Genomic DNA, 25,585 nt, shown 5'->3' with positions numbered 1-25,585 from the left:
CTGAAAACAGTCCCCATACTGAGCCTTATTCCACTTAAGCATCCATGCTGATGAAATACAACTCCCCTTCTAAAGGAATAGATGACATTCTGTGGAATGTTTTTTCTTGGTTGGTTCTTGAAAGTGAGCCACTTATTTAGTGCTGAGTATCTGAAATTATTTAAAACAGTCTCTGCTAATGCTTTCTGCATAAAAATTGAACAGACTATATAAATAAAATTCTCCACAATAACTCACATTCTTAGGTGAAGAGCCTTCATACAACAAACCACTAAGCTGTAAAGTGTTCAGATTTTTCTGCTACTTAACCAGCAATTGTATTAGTCTTGTGGTGCCACTGCATGTGTCATTTTGTTTGGTCTCTTACTCTCCTGATGGGTTCAGTAGGTTCAAAGCATGTAAACTGGAATGACCTGTGGATCTCACATTTCCCAGGGATGTCCACACAGAAAACCAAAGAGGTGTTTGGGTTTGGGAGCACGAGAATGGACAAAGAAATGTCTATTTGTAACTAGAATTTATTAGTTTATTTTTTAAAGCCAGTTTTTGATGGAGGAGTGCTGGGTACATAAAACAGTGCTCTGGAGAGTTCTGCAGGGTTTCTGGGAATTAGTGCTGTGATAAGGATGGAAGATCATTTAGAACTTTCTGCAGACAGGAAAGATGTGTTGTGATTTTCCTCCATAAGCTGCAAGCTGACAGTCTTCCCATTCCTCTTTCTTTAGGAGTCTCAGATGGAGGGATTGAGCAGAATACATGGGGAATTTGCTTTCAGAACTGAAGCTCAGCAGGACTTGGTTCTCTCCATGAGTGACAGAATCCTTCACAGTGAGTGACACGAGTTTCCCATCTCGTTATTCTTTGGTCAGACTGTGTTTCCAGTCCATAAATCATGGTGGAGGGAAGGTGGTGTTTGAAGAGATAATCTCCTTTTTGCTGCTGTGTTCCTCGGTGGGACGTTGCCATCTTTCAATGTCCTATATTTTTGTCAGCCCTTTGAGCTCAAAGTCAGCTCAAATGTGTCTCCTTTGGTTCACCTGTGTGTGTCCAACGTGCAGCCCCTGCCCCAGCTGCCAACAGCTGGGAGAAAGGCAGGGCTGAAGGCTGGGGGAAAGTCCTTCCAACCACTCCAGCAGGCCTTGCTTGGCAGGGCTTGTCTCTCAATGCCACAGGTGAGGGTTTTGTCTAAACTGCAGGCGCAGGCTTTGTGAGGGTTTTTAGATGGGAGAAAGAACTTCCCAAGATGTGTGCAGGGAACCTTGCTGTGAGCATTCCCAGCCTGGACATGTTAGATGTGTGTACAAACCAATCCTGCTCTGTGCCGTTTCACAGCCCAGGTTTAACCAGGGCAGGACAGTCCAGCTTGAAATGGATGGTCCTGGCTGTTGGGTCGAGTTCCTGGAGAAGGTGGCTCAGGCCATGGAGCTCAGTGGGGCAAGAGTTGTGAAAAAACTCTTCCTTTGTGTGGGTGTTCCTAGGCTGAGCTGCCTGTCCTCAGCCTTCCACTGGAAATGGGATCTGTTCCCTAATGGGGGTGAGCTGGAAATTTGCAGCTCATCTGTGATGACCCTCAACTAACACTCTGAAGGTAAAAACTGGAGTCTTTTTCCTCCTGCTCCTTTCCCCTCCTCCACAGGTGTCCAATGTGGTTATTTACACCTGTGAAGAGTAAGAAGGTAGGTATAAAATGCTGTCATTCTGGTTTGGCAGTGTTTAACAACCTTGTAAATGAGTGTTCAAACCTTCAGATGGAAGAATGGGCCCTCTTTCAAATATTCCTTTAATTTTTTTTTTTTTAATCCTCAATCTTTTTATGGTTTTTTTTTGCCTCCCTGAATAGAGTATCTAGAGTGAGCATGCAAAGTGATGCTTCAGTGGGGAGTTTCTTAAGAGGGATTAATTTAAAAATGATTTAGGAAATCTCGTGATTTCATCAAACGCTCCACAAAGAACACTGTGAAGCACAGAACCATGCACAGATACTCCTTTGGGAATAGGACACATGAGTTGAACTGTATTTTCATTAGGAAAATGTACTCCTTTTTATATCCATGTGAGTATTTAGTATTATTGATTCTAATGCTCTCATGAAACCCTTCAGCACTCAGCCTTCCTGGGATTATCACTGGGATTTTTGTCAGAGTAGGGATCATAGGACTGCACAGATATGTGTTCATGAACCTCTTTCTCATCAGTTTGCTGTTTTCTTTAGCATTTGTCCTAATTTAAAACCTGAGAGCTCCTGTAAAGTTGGAAGAAAATTGCAATGGTTGCCTTCATTAACGGAGGAAAAAACTTCCAGTAATTTTTTTGCATTTTATGGCCTGTTTTTGTTCTGCTGGTAAGAAAAGTGTTCTCTGAGTGAGGGTTAAATGCATTCTTGACACTTGATTCCCTCCCCTGCCTGCTGACTCACCATTTCGTTGGCTCACAGCCATGGTGCAGTTGTGGAGTGTGTTTACCAAGTGCTTGAATCACAAATGGAGAGCTGGTGGATTTTCTCAGACTTGAAACGGTTGGGAAAAGTTTGAGCCTTTCAAATCAGCTCTAGAGCAGCCTACTCAGTTTAATTGTTCAGTATGTTTTTAGACAAAATGCATTTATTTAAAAACCCTCATTTAGAGAGGGACAGTGTCTTGGTGTCCTGACTAGTCACAGACATGTATGGAAGATGAATCCTACCAGGTCTAATGTGCTTTGGGATATTCCTTTCCAACTGGCATCACATTAGCATCCAGGGAAATAAGTCTGTTTCTTCCTGTTCCATGTAATTACCTGAAGAATAAAACATCCTGTTTTTCTGGTCTGGTGAAGGCAGGCCCAGCCTGGGAATGGGAATGGGGATGGGGATGGGGATGGGGATGGGGATGGGGTGGGTGTTCCAGCACCATGTCCAGTGCTGTTCTCAGATGGTCATGGGCATGAGGAACTCGTAGATTGCTTTATAGTTCATAAATGACATGGCTTTGGAGAGAATTCCAGGAGCAGCCCCGTGCAAAGGAGTGATGGAAGGTCATTATGGCAGGAAAAAAGATATTAAGGCTTGCTTTTAGAAATAAAAGGAGGATCAGAGTCAAGCAGTTGCCAGCTCCACACTCCAACCAGTGGGATGCTGCTGCCAACCAGCAAAGTCACACTTTGCCCTTTGCCCTTGGTCCAGGAGGGCATCCCTTGGCAGTGCAGCTGGCAGGAGTTTGGAGTTGTTGCTCATTATGAGCCTAATGGACAAAAACTGGACTTGAAGAGGATTGTTTGCCAGAGTCTGAGCCCCTGACAACCGACTTGCTGCAGCTGCATACAAACTAAACAAGTGAGAGGCTAAGATAATGCAGGTCTTGAATAATTATCTATGGGAAGAGCTTTTTGTGAATTCCTTTATCCTTTTAGGGAACCTCTCGTAGGAATTGAATGCCCCAGAGCCTGGTGGGCAGCGTGTGGCAGACCCGGCTGGAAGGGCAGCAGTGGGGAATGGGTGATCTTTTTTGAGTCATAGAAATTGTACCACTTACAGGCACATCAAAAACCTTTCTGGATTACTGACATTCATACAAAATTTCAGACCCTGCTGTTAAATTTTGAACTAAGGATATGGAATCCTTCCTCCAATGCTAATTCTATCTGTCTTATCAGAGCCACATTATCTCTTCAAGAGATGGCTACAAATATTCCCTGTACTGTTACTGTGAGGGACTTTGTTGTGGTATCTGTCAGTCACTGGGGCTGATCTAGAAGCAAGTGAAGTCAGGAGGAGGATTTCCATTGGTGCTGGTGGCTTTTGACTTAGATCCATTGGATTTAAGTGACACCAGTGTCTGGAAGTGCTAAAGGAAAGGTGATGCAGTTTAACTTATAAACTGTTTCCTTTTCTCAAAATGAAAAGTTCTTCTTTGTCCCACAGAACTTTTGACAGTCCCGGATGAAAATCATTGTGTGAAGCCACATGGACTTAATAATTGAAATTTAACAGTTTTTAACAGTTCTGTTTTTTATTATACATTTATAATGAGCAAATTTTGTAAAACCAAGGAAAGAGTATAAATTAAAGCAAAATGGTGCTAGAACAATTCAAGTGGTTTGAATTCTAGAGGGGGCTGTTAGTCTGGCTTTCTTTGGAATCTGAAAATCTCCATGCTATGACTGGAGATCGGTTTTGGGGTTGAATCATGCAGCAGAGATGCATTATATTTGATTAAATTCTGAGGGGGTTTCACGAGAAACAAGGCACCAAGAAGAGGTGAATTCCTGCTGTTTCATCCAGAATCTCACCCTGACTTTTTCCTTCACAACCAAACTGTCCCCAGTCCAACTTCTGACTCTTGATTTGCTTTGAACTCCCCCAGCCTGTGAAATGGTGTCCTCCTGGTTCTCTCACATGCTTTCATCTGCTGTGCATTTCTCTCAGAACCTCTCCTTGTTCTTCCCATATTCAGTATTGTTTTTGTTATTCCAACAGGTTTCAATGGCATGTCTTAGTTTAAGTGGAGCTTTGACCTGTTTGAGTTCTTTTTATATCTTAAGTGGGATTAATACCTGCAATTTATACATGCCATTCCTAGACAGGCCTTTTGTTTGTTTAAATTTGTAGGCCTTTATATGTTCTTAATTGGTTCCTCTTCCATGTAATATGTTTGTGTATTAATTTACTGCAACAAGGACTGGCATTACAAAACCCTTGACTCCCCCAAAATATTTGGACGGAGTTTTTAATTTTAAAGAATTTTTGCTTTCTTTTAAAAATGAGTTATTTCAAATGAAACTCACATGTTGACAATCTGTGTTAAGACCCAAAGTTCTCACTGCAAGGGTTAGGAAAGGTGCCACACCCTGTTCATCATGTGCACATTGCTCACAGTCCAGTGGAAGCCACGATAAGTTAATTCCTGACAAGAGTCACTGTAATAAATAATTGGATTTGTTGATAGTGAAGCAAGACTAAATTGCTCAATCCTCTGCTCTAAGTAGCTGACCATGGTTTTTACTAACAGTGCCTCTCAGTTAAAGCCAACCAACATAATTCCTAGACCATAACTGTTGTCCCTTGAATCAAGTGTAGGTCATTTTCTCAGACCTCGTTGTGCAGGTGGTTTGGCAAACATTGGCTCCCTGTCCAAATATCCTTCCTTTTCTGCCCCAGGCAGAAACCATTGACAGTTACCCTTCTAATCATGGGAGATATGTGGTTGGAAACAGCGTTCCCAGATGCTACAGCCAAAGGATCCCCTGGGACACACGAGGCCCATGGCAGGAATCCCATCTGTGTCCCTGCACAGGGGCCAGAGGGTGATCCACCTTCACCCTGCTTCTTGGCCTCCCTTGGCAAATATCTCTTCAATAGCAAATTCCCTCCTGTGGAGCCAAAATCCTGCCCTCAGCAGCTGGTTGTGGGCAGATGTGCTTTAGGTGATGTGCACATGTCCAGCAGTGGAAGTGAGAATGGGGAAGGTGTCCTAGAAGTGCATTTATAAGGCACTTCTGGCTGGTCTTCTTGGATATGATCAAAGCTTTCTTGGATTTGGATCAAGAAATGATAAATGAGATGGACCATGATTGACTTCAGACAGTTCTTACTGCAGTGTCTTTTAGGGGTTTTGTCCTTTGGAAAAATAATTGTCTTTTAAAAAGCCCACTGTTCCTGCTCTCTTGGAAAAGGCACAGCCCATGAACAGCATTATCATCTAGAATGGCCACCACTCACCACATCCATTCTGATTATGTAAAACTGAAAATCACTGCATTGAAATGAAGTTTCAATGTTTTTATTCAAAGCAGCTTCTCACAATGTATAAATACTGCATATTAACACACATGAAAAATACAACTTCTAAGGCACCCAGAAATGTGTCCATACACTAGTTACAGGACCATCAACAAATAAATTGTGTACAATTTGATCTAGACAGTCAATATTTGATATATCAGAAGATACAAGTCCCTCAGTACTGTACCAGTTTCAGAAAATATTTACAACACTGTGATATAGGGGTGCCTGTACCCTTATAATATTATAATATGTACTCATTGTTACAAATATTAGAAACTGTTTTAGTCTGTTCCATGGCATTCTGACAAAATAACTTAAGGGCCTAATTTGCAAAGTTCTACAATTAATTATTTGTGCAAGTTCTGAAAATAAATTTACATTGACATAACTCGTGGAATTTTTGGTTCTTTGCTTCATCTCAGAGGTTTGGTAATAAGCCTTACCAATAGACATGCCACCCTAGCTGAACATCACTCCTTTCCCAATCGGTCCGTGGATACACCTTTCCCCCTTACACCTGACATGGATGAGGATGCAGTGTTTGTAGCAGAAGGAGACTCTTTGATTTTTCAGTACAAATGTCAAACCAGTTCACCGGCGAAGGAACTAATGCCTCGTCAGAATAATGCAGTTCTTTGGTCCTTTGTTTTTTTTTTTTTTTTATGGAAGGCATAAACATTTTGATTCGCTAAAAATCGAAATCCCGTGTGTGAGGAAGCAAGCTCTAAGTGAATGACTTTCAGTGTAGTATTTAAAATAGCAGTAAAGAGATTTAATATGGCTTAAAACATACGGTTAATTGGGCAGACACAGAGAACACGTCGAGGATACCGAGTACCCAAATGTACTATGATAAGATTGTCTATAAGTCTCTTATGTAAACTTCTTTAGTGTCTCCTAAAGAGCGCTGGCTTTAGCCAGATTTGACTTTTATAGACCCAGCCACACAAAGCCTGAGATTAAACTACCATGGTTGGGAGCACAAATGCACAGTTTATATATAACAAAGCCCATGCTGACAATCTGCCTCTGTTGTTCAAGAGAAACAACCCGTATTATCCTTTTCACAAGAAAAACTTAAGGCCCTGTAACTCTGATTTGCTAACTTTCTTACAGCAATTATTTGGGGAAGTCCTTAGTGCTACATAAGCAATTATGCAGCTTTAAAGATTTCTTGTACCTAGTGGTAAGGCTTATTCACAAATGCAATACATTTATAAATTATATTTAAAACTGTAAAAGCTGGCAAAATAATAAAAAAATACCCAAAAAACCAAAATAAAACAAACCCCAACCAAAATTGTCTGTTCATCCCTAACATTAAAAGAGCATTTCATTCTAATTAAAAACTATTGGCACAAAACCATTATATTATAGATTAAAAGAACAGTTCATAGTAGTGAAAAAGATTGCCTAAAACGCATACCCTAACCTACCACAGAAATATAAAAGTTTATATTCTGAAAATATATACTGTATTAAAGTTTGTAAGCTTATTTATTTAAACAGAAATGTACTGAAATAGTAAACTAAGCAACACTTATCTACAGCAAAAATATACATGCAGGACAACACAAAATAAATTGCTTACCTTTAATATCTACAAATGCAAAACTGTAGATTTTTAAAGATTGTACAAAACAATTTACACAAGAATAAAATAACATACTTAAACAACAAATTGCATTTTTCATCTTAAATACTGTGAATATTAGTAAAGGTACCCAGACTAATATGTACAGTACATCTAGATATCTGAATACCTAGTAAGGACAGAAACACAAGAGAAAATTCCAATTCTGATATTTAAATACTGGAAAAGAAGTTTTTGACATTGTTATTACTCTTTTTTTGAAGGGAAAATAGATTCCATGAAAACTAGATTGTAACTGTATAGATATGAATAATTAAAAATGTTAACTATGGTTAGCGCTTGCTTTAATGGAAAAATAATTATAGAAAATGTATTTCAACCATTCCTTCGTCATAAAAAATGCTAAGATACAGATATCTGAAAATTCAGATGAAATGGTGCAGTTTCAAAGGTGGAACAACGTAAGATTCTCCTCTGTTCCCAAATCTCACTCGGCCCTCGTTCCTTCCCACTGCTGAGCAATCCTGCTGGATTTATCCACCAAACCTAAGCACAGGATTGAAATCAAGCTCCTCCTGTCCTACCGACACGTGACGGGAGTTATGGCTCTCTGGACGGGAAGAAGGGAACGGAAGGGAATGGAGGAACTGTGGTACTTTCCATTGCTTTGTGTTCTGGAGTCCCGAGCTGGAGGCCTGATTGTGCAAACACGGGGCTGGGAGTGGTTTTCACTGGGGTGATCCCTCTCTTTTCCAGGTGACTCCCACGGGCACCTGCCGTGGGGGCCCGCGGCCTGGATCCAAACTGGCAGGGCACAGCCAAAAGCCAGCGTTGGCATCAAACAAGGGGTGCATCTCTCACTTCAAACAGTCACTGAAAGAGTTCTCTTTCAGCCATTTAAAAATAAGCTGCTTGTTTCGATAAGCTTCTATTTAAAAACATTTAAAAGCAGGCTAATTAGAAACCAGATTCTGTCTTTTTCGTGAAGAATTTCCGTGAGAACCTCTGCCCTTAGGGTAAAATTCAGTGGTACAATTAGGCCATAGAAACAGCACTTCTAATTATTTGTGGCAAAAGAAATGTTACATTAATGTGTTGAAGGCTCCTATTTACTGTAATCACCTGTTCATTACCTTTACAAAGGCTTCGTTGAAACTCTTCATGGAAATAACTAAAAGGGAGAAAGCTGAGCAGCCTCATTTGCAGAGGTTTAAACCATAAAAAGTCACCGAGCTCAAGGATGGGGGAGCAAGTGCACAAATTACAAAGCAAACAAATGTGCAAAGCTTCTGCTTCAAGAGGTTTTAATTTGGGCGTAGTAAAATGGCAGGTGAAGTCTCAGAGCAGGCTCGTGTCCTTTCCACAGGAACTGCCTCCCTGGCGGGAAAGAACGGAGAGAGATCCAGTGTTCAGAAGTCAGTCAGTGTCACTGAACAGTACTGGGATCACATTCTGAAAGAGCAGATGGGATTTTCCTCGTTTCCCGGGGACTGCTTTTATGGAGAGCCCTAAGTTGTGCCAGGTGGGGGGGTGGCCAGATGTGGAGAGCTGGGGGAAGCGAAACCAAAGCTCTCCCTCCGCTCGGGTCAATGCCTAGCACCTTGTATAAACTGCTGGCCCACACCCAAAGGCCTCCAGAGCAGAAATTATCTCACACCTGAGGAATCAGGCAGCTAGACTAAGGCTCATAAGGATTTGCTTTTAGACTTCAGACCAAAAGGGATGTTGAAACCTGAAAAACAGTACGATGCCATGGACCGGCACCACTCACCCTGTTACTGCCACCGGATAACAGGAACAGTAAACTTAAATAAAGCATCTTGTTGGTGAGCCCTTCAGTGCTCCTCAAGAAGGCAGAAAGTGAAGAGAGACTTAAGGGGGACTCACTGCTTCAGAATCCACTTTTTTTCTCTTAACCCTGGCAAATGAATCTGTTTCATACATTTTTTTTTGTACAACTTTACACATAGAGGAGCACGCATGTGGCTGTTTCGTTTACTGCCCACAGCATTCTGTGGGGTTTCTATATATTCTTTATTTTTCTACTCAGTTTGCTGCTAAAAATGTGTTTGCATTCTCATGTGATGCCGTTAATTCAGTCAAGGGAAGTATGAAAATAAGATCTGTGATCAATAAACAGCTGAATATGAACACAAAATAAATAAGTTAAATAAATTCATCAAAGAAAAAAAAAACCCTAGTAGTTTTTGTAAACTAACTTTACATATTATACATATAAATTATCAGATTTTTTTCCATTACACTGTTAGAACTTTTCAAAAAAATAATTAACATATTTCTAAAATATGGTGTTTGGGTCTACAGGAGATCGTGGTGACCCAAGATTTTAGCCTGAGCCCTCTGTGTCAGCCCAGGTGCGTGGCAACAGCAAGAATAAGTTAAGAAGGACAGACAAAATAAACCCTTCCAGGTGGGTGAGCCTTACTGGGCTCCAGTGGTGCTTCTGAGCACATGGAATGTATAGTTGTGTCTGGATGAGCAATGGGAAAGATGCAGCCTCTGCAGAGATTATGTGCACTGAACACCTCCCTGGTTACACAAAATCAAACCAGCTACGGCAGCTGTAGCTCACAAGGGAACCCACACCAGCACAGGGACTGGGATACACTGTCACAAATTCCTCAGGGAAGCATCGCCTCTGCCTCTCAAACACGTCAGGGTGGACTCTGTTCACAACTCTTTGAGTTAGGCCAAGACATCACACTTCATAAATTTTGTCCTGCAAGTAGCTGAATAATGAATCCAGTCCTTTGGAAGAACTCCACAGCTGTTTTAACATCTGACACTCTTTCTCGTTCACATCTTCAAGTCCGGATTTCAGGAAGCTCCGCACGAGGCATTTGGACTCTTCCAACACCTAAAGCCAAAACACGACTCAGTGTTTTATTTTGAATCTGAAAAATTTTTATGGATAATGGCCTGACCAGCATTTTTAAACTACTGACTCTGCTTTACCATCTAAGTAACTCCTTTGGGCACAGAAATTAGATTTGATTTATAGCCACAACTCCCCTTGCTGACAGTCAGCATCTTTAAGAATTAAGGATGTCTGAGGGTGATGGGTTAGTGCCAATGTTTTTAAAGGAATGAGGGATTCTGAAGTACCTTAGTTTATTGAAGGTCTGCCATGAAGCACTAGAAGGAGCAGAACTCCCTCCTGCTGAAATGAAAATGTGAGCCATGATATACTGGCTGCTTGCTGGAAAGGTGGCCTGTGGGGTTTGTTAAACGGGTTGGAAACCCAAAGGTGGATGTCCATCACATTTAACAATTGTCCCTCATGTATTATTTCCTTGTCAAACCAGAAATTAATAAGAAAGGTCCCTTACTGCAAATCCCTTTTTAAGTCTATTTGCTTATATTTTTATAAAAGTGAAATGTTTTATAAAAGATGGCATTGGGCAAAACAAGCACCCTCTGACTGTGTTCTGGAGTTAAATTTCCTTGGCAGATACGACAAAAACCCAAGGTTTTTGCAAAGGAAAGCCCAATCACAAAGCCTTATTAATTCCTGCAAGTTCTGAAAGGCACAAACAGTAGGTCCGTGGTTGCTCCCATAGTTCAGCTCATTTTTCCCAGACCCGTTTTTAAGCACATCCAGATTGATTCCTTTAAAATTTGTTCTCAAATATACACCACCAGTATGTATCTCACAATCAATTCAACTAGTCAAACAAATCCACTAATAATTCCTACAGTACTGATTTTTGGAGGACAGAAGATCTAATGTAAACTAATACAGTGTTTTATGGTACTCTTCACTCAGCTTTGTCAAAACCCTCATGGTAAGCCCAGTTCTGTTCTAGGTTACAGCACTGCTATTCCAAAGTAGTGTTTCTCTTTAACCCAAGTAAATCAAGGGGGGACCTGTGTATTTTTTGATCTGTTTGTGAACAAGTATCCCCAGTCAACTTGGATGAGCTCATCCTGTTAATTGTATTTGTGACTTCAGCCTGATTTGCATTTAGGATCTGAGAGTAAATCTAGTCTTTGACAGGTTTAACTCTTATCTTTGTCCACAACTTAGCACTGGGCTTTCTTTTTTCACTGACAGCCAAGAGCAGTGAAGAAAGGAAGGAAAAATTCACAGTAAGGCCCAGAGGTCTCCCCAACTCAAATAATACACTTTATATCAGCATCATCAAATCAACTTGTGCTACATTTCCAGAGTTTCATTCTCAGTGTCTTCTGTGAGATCTAATCTACACTTCATTTAATTAAAAATCTCCTGTGTCTCTACCTCCTTTTACAACAGATCTTTTAAATGAAACTGAGGGATGTTAAGACACTTTCAGGCATAGGAAATATAACAAGAAACTGTAACAATTTGCACTTTAATTAGTGCAGTTTTATTGCAGGCAGTATCGCTTCCTTCACTGCATGTTTTTTAAACAAGGATATGCCCAGAATAGTAGGGAAGGGAAAAAAAACCCTAGGATGTAAAAATAGGAAAGGATTTTCTTGCAATTTTGTGCGTACACAAAAGGAAAGTTATAGTACACTGTGAGCAGACTGTGTTCAAACCCCTCTTGTCTGGATCTCACCTCTCCTTCACAGCAGAGCTCAGCTGGCACTATCCTACCCTTCTGGTGAGCTGGGGAGGACGGGCTGCAGCAGGAACTGTGCAGGTGCAGAAAAGAAGGCAGACTCAGCTGAAACAGGGCAGGCCAGGACAGTGGGAAAGGCAAATCTATTCTCTTACAGGGCCTACGGAGATTTCCCTGGGCAGTTGTGTAGTTTCAGACTCCTCCACCTTCAAAATCTGGGGTAAGGAGGTTCCACTCCTACTGAATAAATGTAAACATGGGGTAAGGAAAAACCCTCTCTGCCCCTGAGAAATGAGAAACCCCACGAGCCCCCTGATCCCTCTCCAGGTTTCTTGATGGTACCCTTCTTTCACAGCTATGGTTGTGGAAACTGAGGGCCCACCACGTGAGCCTTGGGAGCACACCTTACCTCTGTGAAATGTCATTTAATCACAGAGGAGTTGGATTTCTTACCACTGCACTGCAGGATGCCATTTCTTTCACCCGTAGCATCACTTCTTGGCTAAAAGTTGTTGGCCAGAACACTTGTGACACCAGTCCTCTGCTGCAGGCTTCCTGTGCTGTCAGCTTTCTCCCACAGAACAACATTTCATTTGCCTGTGAAACCAAAAGATTGGGTTATAATTCCTTTCCATTTTTTTTCATACTTGCCTGCTATTTTTACAATCAAATTTACAAATGTTCTCCCCCTATCTTTCCATACTGCAAAATACTTTAGAAGGAGTTTCAGGAGCTATTTAAGGGGTGTGCAGGTGGCCAGAGCACAGCATGGGTTTCATTTAAGAGAACTGTGCTGGCATGAACGGTAAATCTGTAAAGCAGTTTTACTGGAATCATTATGGGTTATCTTTAGAGAGCAGAGAGCAGTATCTGGCTGTGTTACTGCCCAATCTTAACACAACACAAGGCAATGACTCTGAAAGATTATTCTGCTAATGTATTTCTTCACTTTTCTACCGTGACGTCAACAATCTTCATTTTTTCAACCTGTGTCCAATCTTTCTTGTCAACATCACGTTAGTATATTGGATTCTGAGGTCACTTTGTGGTACGAAATTGGTATGGGTTAGATGAACTTTCCACAAATTTCATTTCCATTCACAACAATTAAGAGAAAACGGTGGTTTTCTGGTTTACTTTTCAAAGAGAGAAAGAAGAACAGGAATTTATGAAAGGTTCTTCAGCAATTCGAGGTGGAAAACCTTACCAGTGCAACACCCAGAATTTGTGGGAATGTGTATGATGAGCAGCCAGCTGGAGTGAGTCGGATTGTTGCATATGGTGTCTGAAACCAAGCCTTCTCACTTGCCCAAACGATATCACAGAGTGGTAAAATAGAGGCTCCTAACCCAAGAGCAGGGCCGTTGATAGCAACCACAATTGGCTTCTTAAACTGAATAAAAGCTTTTACAAAATCCCTAAAATAAAAAAAAAAAAAATAAAAGAGAGAGATCTTGAATTCAGAAGTTAACACTTAGATAAATACCCAAGTTTAAAGTACTTAATCTGAAAACAAATTAGAACCACAGATGAACACACTAAATGCCATGGCCCAGTTTTATGAGGTCACAATTGCAAGATACTTTCTAGTTTGCTATTTAATCTTTCTGAGTACCTGGGATTTGCATAGTTTGGTGTATGTTGTATATGAACTGATGAAGTGGACTGCCCTGACTGTTGTACTTTTTGCAGAAAAGTTTGGTTGGGTTTAGTTTTCCTTCTGGACCAGTAACTCAGGAGTTTGTACACATGACACTTCTTGGTTTGCTCCTCAGTGGCTGGTGGCTTGGCTTGCTCCACAGCTTTGGCTGATGGTGAAATGTGGAAGACAGGAAACTCACAGGTGGATTGCTGGATATTTATTTTTTTTTTGAGAAGTTCTCTCATGATCCTGTGTCAAAGGTTCCTGCAAGTCCCATCAATGGATTGGGAGACCGTGAATGTTTATGGCACACCAGCAGCAAGAACAAGAGGAGCAAAGGGGAGCCAGAGTAGAGAAATGCTTGAATAGGGAAGGAATTAGGCAAGTGATCTATTGTGTCTTCATTGCAAATGTCTTCAGCAAAGCCATAACAAAGGAGATGCCTTTGCCTGCCCACACCAGTAAATGTGAAGGATGAGAAATAATGGGGAAGTAAATGTCATTGGATTCATCTGGATGAACGAACTTGAATATGTTCAATTCTGTGCAATGAGGTAACTTTAAATAAGTTACCTACCAGCAACTGTGGAAAGGCATCTGTTGAATGGAACAGCCTTTACAGCAATTAGGGAAAAGCATGAGTGTAATTGTGGGCAAATTATGGGCTCCAGCAGCTCAGTGCACAGCAGGTATATGGAGGCAAACGAGATGCTCAGTTACTTTGGAAAAGAGACCTGTATAAATCAAATTCCAACCAAAAGAGGAGATTCTGTTCCTGTACTGGGTATTTATTAGATCCAGAGTGCATCTTTGCTGAGACATTTTAGGAAAGAACACTTTGTCAGATGTACCCTTGGATGAGTTGCAGGTCTCCCACTGAGGTCAAAAGGAGCCAGAATTCTGTACCTGAGGACAGGTGGGCTTTGCAGGCTGGAGAGCCCATGTGGGGACTGGGCTGAAGTGCACTGGCTGTATTTTAAATGAGAACAAAGAGTCTGAGGCGACCCAGAGTTATATTTTCAATGAATGCATTCTGGTTTTTAGGCTGTCTAGTAAAGAGTTAATTTTTGACCATGGAAAAATAGAGAATTGATTGATGCAGCTCTGTTCACACAGTGAGTAATAAACCAGGAGATCGGTGTCAAGACAAAGAGAGGGAAACACGGAACATTGGTTTTGTCTGTTCAAGACCATTTCTTTCTAAAGGAGAGCAGGGATAAGGAGAGTTGTGGCTCATTTTTGTTGCAGAAACAATGCTGTTCCCTTATCTCATTATTTCTTCCGTTGTTTATGGTTGAGTAATGACTGTGGATCACTGCACCTCATTAATTCCAGAATTTTGAGAACCTCAGTAGTTAAGCAAGTAAGCCTTCCAAGCAGGACTGGGAACAGGGATGTGATGAATGACAGGTAAAAAGAAAGCACACTAAGGATAAATGGTGGCAGTAGATCTGAGGACCAGTTGGAGGCAGATAAAAACGGTGTTATGGAGAAAAGCAGGAATCATGGTGATAAATGGGACTGGAAGTGAATATGGAAAAGCAGTTAGGGATATGGAGAGGAAACAGATAATGGGGAGGAAGAACAAAGCAGAACATATTAATGTAGGGCAAGGACTGAAGGAAAACTTCACATGAGTGAGCAAGGAAGGGAGGACCTGGAGATGGGGAGAGAGGGAACAGGACACTGAGAAGGCACAACGAGTGTCTGTCATGAGGGAAGGGTGGGGAGCACAGGGGGGGTACAATGCATGGGTATGGAACATGCCACCAACAGGATGGGGTGGAAGGCTGCAACACTGGGAGATTATGAGGGGAGCAAATGCCTGCATTTGGTCTAGAGAAGCTGCAGTGACAGCACCCCAGTGATCTGTGTCTCTGTTTGGTACGTTACTTGTTCCAGTGAGTTGTCACTGTACCCTGAACCCGGCACGATTCCATGTTTCCAATCCATAAGTTCACTCTTGGAGTTTCTGGGCTACAAGATCCTTGTTTTAATTCAAAGCAGTCTTTGAAAAGGATTTAAAATGGTAGATGTTCTTGCAGAGTAGAGTCAGAGGCTGAAAGACAGGAAAAAGTGTCACATGCAGAAGTCTTTTGGTTTTTCCAGAGGATATCTGGGAAGTTGACCATGGAATACGATTTGGGATGCTCAGACACATCTGTTCTTTGCAGGGCTCTGCTGCAGGTCAGGGCTCCTAAATACATCCAGGGCCATAAAGAAGCTGAATGAGCAAAGTTGTCCTTGTGTGTTTTCCTCTGAGCACCCTCAGAACATTGTGTCCCGGGTATCGGTGCCCAGCTGACGATGGGAGCTGGGAATGCCTTCCAGTGAGCCTGTCGATTCCAGGGCTCTGCAGGCCTGGCTGGCTGGCTTTTCCCTGCTCCAGGACACATGTGTGGATGTGGCAGCTCAGGCTGAGGGATGTGTGAGCAGTGCCTGGGAGGAGCTGCGGGGCCACACGTCTGTGGGCTGCAAACCCCAACGGCGGGGGGTGAGGACACGGGAGGAATGAATGGACCACTCCTGGGATGGGGATTTAAACTTCAGCTTGGGAACTTGGGATTGGTGTGTGAGAGCCACACTTTGGAGAGTGGAAACACGTGGTAATTGAGATTTCAGTTCCATTCTGACACAACTGTAACTCGCTGTAAAGCACTGGAGGCAGAGATCTCTTGGTGTGTTTTGGGACATCCAAACCACTGGCAAAGCCATGGACATTTTTCTCTTCTCTTATTACAGCGTATTTTCCATGAGTTGAGTCCTTTGTTCACAGAAAGCACAGAGAGTGCTAAATGGAAAACGTAGGGCATTGTTTCCAGAAGTACAATAAAAATCTCTTTTCAGTGGGCCCGAAGCCGACATTCTTGCCGGGGAGCAGAACATTGTACCAGTATTTCAGGAGTGTCCTGGGAGTCCAAGAGTGGGAAAACTGAGGATCACAGCCTGGCTTATACTCATTTAAATGCTGAATTGATAAGTATACCTGTGTATTAGATGTATGCAGAGAAATGTAGACATATATAACAATACCTAACTACACAGTGTTTACAAAAATAATATTTGTATCTTCTGGGAGACTCTTAAGTGTGCCTGTGTTTTCAAACAAGAATTAGTGATTTTCTTCCTCACTTTTGTTTTTGTTCTGCATTGTTAAAACCCCCTCACTTTAAAAAATAAAATCAGGATGTGTTCTCCAAAGGGCTTCTCTTTTTTAAAGTATCACCACATAGTATTCGAGCATATCTAGGGTCTTAAAAATGCATCATAATTGATTACATTTAAGAAGAACATTTAAAATTCTTTCAAAATAATTACTGCTTTGAGAATTTCAAAATACTTAAGCCAAGAATCCAAACTGATCTGCAGTAGTTGCAACCAAGGTGGTTAATATGTTATGTTATTATTATGTTTATATATATATATAACGTTATATGAATATATCCAAAATAGAGATCTGTTGTAAAACAAATTCTTTAATATTCCTTCGTAGAATTGCCACATAAAGTTTTAAAGTTCTCAAAAGAATATTGTAGGAAATGGGGATAAAAAAGGGACCAAACCCTCTCCTGGTACGTGAAATACTATTGGCCTTAGTGGAATAACGTTGATTTATACTGGAAGATCTACCTTGTGGATAATGGAATATTTGGTGATGTGTTGTGCAGATTGATTTGCAGACTGCATGTCATAAACTCTGGGTTTCTATTAAGGTAATGTGATATTTATGAGGAAAGTCACATTTTAGTTACAAAAATAAAACTACATTTACATATATATGAAGTAATTTAAATTTTAAGAAAAAGAGTGGAGACCCTTTTAATAAGGTTCTGAAATACAGTGGCAGACTGCTATTTCAACAGAGCATGAGTAAACCATGGATTCCCATTTGGATTGAAATTCATTTAAAATTATGAACATTAAAACAAGTAAAGTATCTGCCTTTCAGGAACCACTTTAGAACATTAAATGAGTCAATAGCAAATTTGGAAAAACAACAACAAAGTTGTATTTGAATTTGGAGAAATGATTGAAATATTAAATACAGAGAATTTGAATAAAATAAATCCCTATGGATATAAGCACTGGAATAAATGTGCTTTCTTTTCTAATAAGGAAAGGTCCAAGTTTCTTCTTACTAAACAAATTTGCAGGACTGTAATTAGAATGCAATCAACACTTCAATATACAACATTTTTGGACCTGATAAATATCTTTATAATCACACACTGCATTTCATAATTTAGAGATCATAGGTAAGCTTGGGTCACCTTATAGCTTCTGCAATCCTAGTGCTTTCCTTTCTTCTGTCATTGGATAACCTGCCAATTAAATATGAGTAATCTAGGCCACTACAGAAAACACTTCCCACTGCGCTGAGAAGTAAGAGTTTACTGTCATCAGCTGATGCATTGCACAATGCTCTCCGAACTTCCTTCATGATCTGTGGATAAAGAAAAGCAAACAATTCGACATGCATGCCGTGGCAATATCATCCCCCTACTTGTACAAACCTTATTGATTTTGAGAGACTTAAAAGTCTGGGCACTGTTAATGCTTACATCAATTATATATCATTTTAATAGACTCAGAGTGATAACACTGAAAGTTTGCAAAGTATTTTCTGTTTGGCAGTTTGGCTTTGTTGGCGCTCAGAGAGTTTTTGGGACTTGGCTGTTCTTTGTTGGAGGGGAAATTCTAGCCTGCTTATGCTATTTGATTGCAATTTAATAACTTCAAATGTCACTTTTTTCTTTTCCCTGGGTACATTCAGTGTACATCACTGCATCCTCAGGAACATGGTTATCACAGCAATAGTCTGTCAGTCCCCTCAACACGTTGTCAGCAAAATCTAGAAACCCCTTTTCAGTTCTACTTTGGTTTACCTGACTTCAATCAGAGCAAAGCAGGACAAGGGGACATCATATACATCAACATAACAAATATATTATTCATTTTTCTGTGGTCAGTGACATTGTTACAGTCTACGAAAGTTCAAGCAAAAAAGTCCCTTGAAAGAGACATTTTGACTCTGTTTTAGAACTGAATCAAGTTATTAATTGCACCATAAATCAAACAGAATCAAAATCTGTATAGAATTGAGCTGCTGGTATTGTAGAAAAATGGCCTTTCACCTGAGCAGAGAATTGTTTTCTAATGGTTTTTAAAAGGAAATATTATTTCATCAACTCCTGGTGGGTAACTTCTTGTTTGGTCCCAACTGAGGGTGGTTTGGGAGCTGGGACTCCCTTCAGCCCCCTCTTCTTTTCAGTGAGTTGCTCCTCACTGCCAGGGCCAAGATTTCATTATGTGACACCTCCTCTGTTAATCACACCCATGTGTCAGAATATTTCCTACAGAGTGGGTCCTGTTGAGTCAAATTTTTCTTTTTTTGCTGTTGCTGTAAATTTAGGTAAGAGAAAGCTAAATGTGGCTGGAGATCTAAATAGAGGTTCCATGCGAGAGAAAACCAAGATTTTTAGCATGTGATGATTTCTGTTCACTCCTTTCTGTTTCCCAGGATTCTTCAGCTCTCTGAAGCACCTTGTTTAAGAAATGTCCCTAAACACCTTTGTTTTGTTGATGCCATTCTAGGTAGGCTTTTATTAGAAATCTCCTGGATTGTGCTGCTTTCCCTACGGGTTTGTGTAAAAATGAGTGTTACTGGGCCTGGGCCATGAGGGAGCAGCTGGTGAACTTTTAGATGCCTCACTTCTACAAGTGCACTTCAGAATGCCTGTAATAGCGAGTGTGTGACAGTGGGTGGAAGTGAAGTAATTAAAAGCAGCAGAATTTGGAAGTGTATTTGAAATTCTTCTGCAGGTAGAAAAATGTCACCAGCGATTTTAGGAGCACTGTTCATTGTGAGAGTCTCAGCCCTCAGCTGGGAGAAACACAGCAACACTGCACAAAGAATGGGGAAACAAAGGGAAAAAAAACCCCTAACACTTTAGAAGGTGGTAGATGTTAAAATAAAAAAGATGATGTATTTTCATTTTCCTAGTTCCACATGAATGCAAGATTGCCCTCTTAATTTATTTTAAAAGTACTCAAAATCTAGGATGGATGTATAAATGATATCAGGGAATACCTGTCAGACATTTTCCCATACATCAGATACTGCCATGACACTCCATTCAGCAAATTTCTTTGCTGTTGCCCTTCCTCCAGTGGTATTTGCATGTGTGCTCCCCCTCCACACACATCATTAATTACCATTACAAACCTGCCTCTTTTTTCTCTCACCTCTCACTCATTTGGGTGGCTAAAGCCATCTAAAAGCCATCCAAACTTTGGAGCAGAGCTTAACCCACAGTGATAGAAGTATGCTGGTTTTTCAATGTTGTGGAGTGAGTGACATTCAAAGTCCATTAGTGAGAATCCATTTCTCAGATATGGTTGAAAATGGGAAGGTTTTGGGCAGTAGTTTGGAGCAGGAGGGGAAATTTAGTTCCACTGCTCCACTGGTTTGTAGCAGAAGAAACCAGGAACCCATTATCGTATGGGTATTTTCAGGCTCCAAAAAGTATGTTTTTTTATAAAAAGCTGTAAGTTTATCATTAACTTTATCATGCTGAGGTGCTGGGAGGCTCAGTGGAATCCAGCAGTGCCAGCCAAGTCAGTTCTCACTCATGGTCCATGCCATGATTCCTTTGGTTGTGCCAAAATCCCCTGGTCACCTTGTCACTCAGCCTGGTTCCAGCAGCACCACGGCTTTCCTCAGGGATTCTCTGCTGGGAGTATTTCCCTACAGATGTTTCTATGATTACACAAAAGCTACTAACAATCAAATAACAATAAAAAAACTCATTTGTCTGCAGGGCTGCAGAACTGGGTATTAAACTGCAGTATTGTAAAGTAAATATCATTTTAGTCCAGAACTGCTCTCTACAAATTTTTTTATGCACAAATTTCTGTTTAATGCAGTGGTGGATTCATTGTCAAATACAGAGATACAACGTGTCTTTAGTTACATTTCTTGGTCAGATTCCATACTTTTTTGTCTTCCATAGTCCTTAAACCTTTCTCCATTTTGGTATAAGTGTTGCATTTGTCCAATTAAATTTTATTTTCTCTAGTGGACCAGATCTAATACTACTATTTCCAGAGCTCCTTAGCAGTATTCTCCAGTTCCATGCTTTTATTAATTAGCTTTTTTATGGTCTTTTAGGTAATTTTCAGTTCTGGGGACAGTATTTCTATTTGAATGCATTTGATGAAAATTTCTGAGGAAGTATTTACAGAGCATTATGGGCCAGTTATTTAGGTAATGATAATTGAATGGATTATAAATTTAGACCAGGCCTAGTGCTTCACTTACTGTTTTATTGAAACCCAAATATATAATAAAATTATCACCTTCTCAGCAGTTGCTTATATTTTTAATCCTGTCAAGAAAATAAACTGCTTAGTTCTTGAACAGGACACCTTATATTGCAAAATAAACATAAAATGGTTAAAAACTTCATTAAACTTCTAAGAGCTTATTTTAATGCCTTTCACTGGTTGTAGGAAATTTCAAAAGGCACTTGGTGCCCTTTGCTTACATTGGGAAAATCAAAGAGCTGGGAATTTATCACTGTAATTACACAAAGTATCTTGAACAGAAGTCTCTTGTTCACATAAACAGGAATTATTAGTTGAAAAAGTTAACTTCTCTGAACCTCTGAGGACTCACTGTGATATTCTTTAAGGTAAATACTCTGTAAATATTACAGTAAAACCAAGTTTTAAAGCCATTCAGTTGTTTTTAGAACCTCCTACACTTGTGCCTTTTTACATAAATACACTTTGTGTTACTGACTGTGCAGATTCCCAGTCCTTTCTCTTGGTACCTCAGGGACTTGGGCACCTCTAAAGCTGCAGAGCCCAAACCCACAATTTGTTCTTGTGAGACAGAAAACCATAAACATAACAATAAACTTGTACCTGCCTCTTTTATTTATTATTTTCCAGTTAGGAAAACTTATAAGTAAGGAAAAAGTGAGGGCAAAGCAGTGCTCCAAAATACACCTGGTACAGCTTCAAACTTGAATTCCCATGGCTGGAAATGTGAAACCTGCTTCTTGTGTCTGAGGAGGTACTTGGGGTAGTTCTGTCAGTCTGCAAATGGGAATTCTGCCTGTTTAGGGAATGTTTTGCTTTGAATTCAAGGGAATATTAACTCCCAGCTCTGTTAATGGTGTTCAGTAAAACCAGCAGATGGGTCCGTTTAGTCTGAAACAGAATTTGGATCCTTGAGATGTGCTGAGTTAAAACAGCAGCAGCAACACTGGAGAACAAACATCAGAAGCACCAGAAGACCCAGGAGAGAAAATGCCCTCATGGAATTTATAATGATGAGACATTTCACATATGTATTTTAAAAATGGGTTTTCAAAATGAATTTTAAAAGTAGAAAGTCTAAGCTACTGAAATAAAAACAAGCTGTGCCGTTTCATGACACTGCCTTGGAAGTTTTATAAGGTCTTGTAAAAAAATAAGAAAGAATTTCTATAGTGCCCTGAACATTTTTGGTAGAAAAAACTCAATTACTAGAGTGGCACTGAGCCAACTTCAATCAGTGCAAAAGCTGCTGGAAGGAGCACTGGCACATTTCATGTTAAAATCACCTGCACAAATGGGGTTACCAAAAACATGGGATGAAGGGGTTCAGGTAGACTTCTCTAGGCTTTCATTTTTCTTTTTCCTTTTTTAAAAAAAAAAAAAAAGTTCTTTGTTATTTTAATTAAATTGGCATAAATAGCAAAGGCCAGTGGTTGAACACAACTATTAAACTTCACCTGAAGATTATGATAAAGCACAAGGCATGGTGAGGAGTGAGAGGGATTTTGTATCAGTTTAATTTTGAAATGATTGTTTGCAGTGCACACCTTTTCTTTTTTTCTTAACATAGATAAGAATAACCAGAGCACTGTTTAACCACATCAAGTAGAGCTGCTCTGAGTAAATAATTCATTTGCTATTTGGCAAACATAATTTACTGACTGTCTAACAAAGCTGGAAGTTTGCATTTCTTTACCCAAAATGAGACACACTTTCTTCATTTTGTAGGAATTGTGTGTTTGCACTTTTTATTCACTGGTGAGAAAAGGCATCAAACCCAAAAATGTTCTCAGCCTCCCTAAAACACTCTGTCAGTTTGTCCCACCTGTGGCTGTGGGTGACAAACTGCAGGGACAAGGCATCAACATATTCCTGCTTTCAGTTCCTTGGATTTTTGCTGTAGTTGCCAGCAAGGCTATGGAGTTGCCAGTCCTGGAGCTGCTGGATTTTGTGGTGGGAATGATCCCGGGCAGCAGCCTGGACTGAGGCCAAAGGAGCCTTTTCATGTTTGGAGCCACGAGCCTTCCGAGGGCAAGAGCCTGGGATTGCTCTGGGCCTGGCTGGGGTTTAAACAGGCAATCTCCATGTGGAGAACTCCTTGATTAATTCCTGCCCATCCAGCTCCTGGCCAGTAATGCAGTTCCCTAAAATGCATTTCGTGGTTTTCAAGTGAGCTTCAGTAAAGGGTCTAGAAATAGTCCACGCCGTGATGCAGGGACAGGACTATTACATGCTTATCATTTATTCTTCCACACAGGTGAGCTCCCAGCATATTGAAAACTTTCAAAGGATGAAATGGATTGGTTTGGCAGATCTGAAGAGCCTGAATTAATCCCCTGGTTAGAGCATTTGAGCACTGCTGATGTGGAACAGCACAGCCAGCAATGTAAAGGTATGTCTGGTCAGCCTGAACACAGCCCTTGATTTCATACTTTTTCAGGCCCTGCAGTGTCAATTAGTGGTAATTAAGACAGGGATGGAATGATGGATTTGATGCCATCTAATGCATTTTAAGGAATTAGTATTAAAAGCAAGTGTTTGGTGTTCTGTGATAATGACCAAGATAGTCCTTCTAAATATTACTTAGTTTGAGAACTAGGAGTGATAAATGTATGTACCATCAGTGTGAACTATTTAATATCATTCAGTGTATTACTGAATGATACTAAATAGTTAAATAAATGAATGTCCATTTGGATGTGTGCCTTTGGGAAGGTCAGTCAAATTTAGGACCCATCAGTTTCTGACTGAATAAAATGATGCCTCAGAGCTACAAACTCCTCTTCCCTCAGGTGCTCAAACTGATACCTCCTATGCTCATTACTGCCCATGGGGAACAGGACTCAGGCATGTTCCCTTCTCTCCAGGACATACATCCTGACACAGGCATTTATGGACACCCCTTTTCTTCTGCCATGGGGATGGCACACCAGGGCACCATGGCTCGCTACTCTGGGATCACAGGGAATGACAGGAAAAGCTGCTCAGCCCTTCCAGTGATCCATGTGTGTACTGGGAGAGTACAATCTACGAGTCTGAGTCTGACCTTAAGTGTATAATGTTTGGAAGAAGGGAATTCTTTAATATCTTTTATATGTTGTAAGACTTTATGCAGTTCAGCTGAGGACTGAGCCCCTAGTTGGTTAAGATTCCATCCATAAGGACTCCTACAGCAATTCAGAGAAAAAGTAATTAGGGATCAAGGCAGAATTTAGAACGACTGTCTCAGGATATGGCCTGAAACTCTCTGTATGCAACAACTGGAGCACTATTTCAATTAGTGAAATGGAAAAGACCAGATTTCTCCTAAGGATAGGAAATATCAGTAATTTCAACATGTGAAAAGCTGCTTCACATAACTCCACGCTGGAGATACTGATTCTGCCATTCTTTACTTTTAATTTTCGTTTTCAGACATGTGAATTAAAATTTAATTTCCATTGCATTCTTTGTAATAGGAATCCCAAGTGTGACAAACGTAGATATGTCTGAACTCTGCATTTGTTTTTCTAAGATCATCAATTAGGGAAGCAAGTACCTAAAATCGAGTTCAAGTGCAGTGTTTCCAAGATAACCCCACACTTTAGGGTGGCTTTCTTTGGCTTTTAGGGCTGCACACTTACCTCTGGGGTCAGTGCATTGTTCTCTGAAGTCTGACTTGACAGCAAAATATGTGTGAAACCCTCTTCTTTTCGGACCACAATGTCCCTGAACCGGCAGTTACTTTCGTTTTGTCTCACGCTGTATCTCAGTCTCTTATCGAAGACATAATCCTTCTCCCCATCTAGTTTCCTTTTCACAGTGCTGTGCAGATTCAAGCTTCCATTGGCCAGAGAAGAACCTTTCAGATGGAAAGAATCGAAGCATAATTACCTCTATACCATCAAAGAACTGCAGTGCTACTCCACTAGCTTCAACAAAAAGAAATGAACAGAAAATAGTAATATAAATATAAAATAAATAAAAATGTGTCTGGCTAGTCAAATGTGGCCTCAAGCCATTCCTCTTATTCTGCATTTTTTTGTTGTCTGATCAGAACACCTCTGGATCCAATGAACTGTAGCACCCAGGAGTGGTACTTTGGAGTGGGATTCAGATCTGCTTTGAACCGACAAGCAACCGTAGCACAGTCTGTCATATGAACTTGGGGTGATCCCTGAATTTATTGGAAGATTCTATTTCAGCTTTGGAAACTTGACATGAGAGGTTTAGTCCAAATCCCATCTTCCAAAGATAGATTTTCTTCCCTTTCTGCTGACCAGTCTCAGATGACCCCCTGAGCACACCCTTGTTGCTCATCTCTGTGGGACACTCAATTTGGGGAGCTCTTCCCAAGCTGACACAACCAGCATTCTCTTCCAGTTATCCCTGTGGCTGGCATTGCAAGTAGCACTTAGCCACCCTTTTTGCTCTGAATCCAAGCCTCTGCTCCTTACATTTTACAGTAACAATAATTAATGACTTCTGCCTAACGAGTACGATATTAATAGTGGACTTTGTACACAGCAAATGCTAATGCTGATGCCATCAGTATCCTGCAGCAGGAAAAAAGAGAACAGTGAGAAGAAAGATATAATTCCTCCTTAAAAACAAGTGAGAGTAACAGTAAATCAATATTAAAAGAGAGTTTATTCTGACTTACACAGGGAACTGCAAACCATTCCTGTGCTGATGTTTCCAGTCCCTCTGTAACA

At 40.6% G+C, this 25,585-nt stretch overlaps 1 protein-coding gene and 1 long non-coding RNA gene across 3 annotated transcripts in view; one reads left to right on the top strand and one right to left on the bottom strand.

Moving 5' to 3' along the window:
- The first annotated feature begins 725 nt into the window (after positions 1 to 725).
- The window catches only part of LOC108641522, a 32,875-nt gene continuing 8,015 nt past the window's right edge, over positions 726 to 25,585 (top strand). Inside the window, exons 1-3 of one of the 2 annotated variants that reach the window (XR_001922042.2) lie at positions 726 to 828; positions 23,149 to 23,283; positions 24,680 to 24,803. This is a non-coding gene — a long non-coding RNA (uncharacterized LOC108641522). Of the gene's footprint in view, positions 829 to 23,148; positions 23,284 to 24,679; positions 24,804 to 25,585 lie in introns of those variants that run through there. The other variant, XR_001922041.2, reaches the window with a different exon arrangement.
- CDYL2 (chromodomain Y like 2) overlaps positions 5,741 to 25,585 on the bottom strand; it is a 33,547-nt gene continuing 13,702 nt past the window's right edge. The window contains exons 3-7 of the mRNA XM_018083674.2: positions 24,515 to 24,732; positions 17,837 to 18,009; positions 13,131 to 13,341; positions 12,377 to 12,520; positions 5,741 to 10,233 (exon numbers count right to left, since the gene is read on the bottom strand). Coding sequence (XP_017939163.1) covers positions 10,075 to 10,233; positions 12,377 to 12,520; positions 13,131 to 13,341; positions 17,837 to 18,009; positions 24,515 to 24,732 — 905 coding nt within the window. The 3' untranslated portion in view covers positions 5,741 to 10,074. The remainder of the gene's footprint in view (positions 10,234 to 12,376; positions 12,521 to 13,130; positions 13,342 to 17,836; positions 18,010 to 24,514; positions 24,733 to 25,585) is intronic.

The sequence above is a fragment of the Manacus vitellinus genome, unplaced genomic scaffold (assembly GCF_001715985.3).
Source record: "Manacus vitellinus isolate BGI_N305 unplaced genomic scaffold, ASM171598v3 scaffold_10_pilon, whole genome shotgun sequence".
Classification (NCBI taxonomy): domain Eukaryota; kingdom Metazoa; phylum Chordata; class Aves; order Passeriformes; family Pipridae; genus Manacus; species Manacus vitellinus.
Note: the sequence above shows the minus strand (reverse complement) of the source record. Positions and strands in the feature narration are given on the sequence as shown.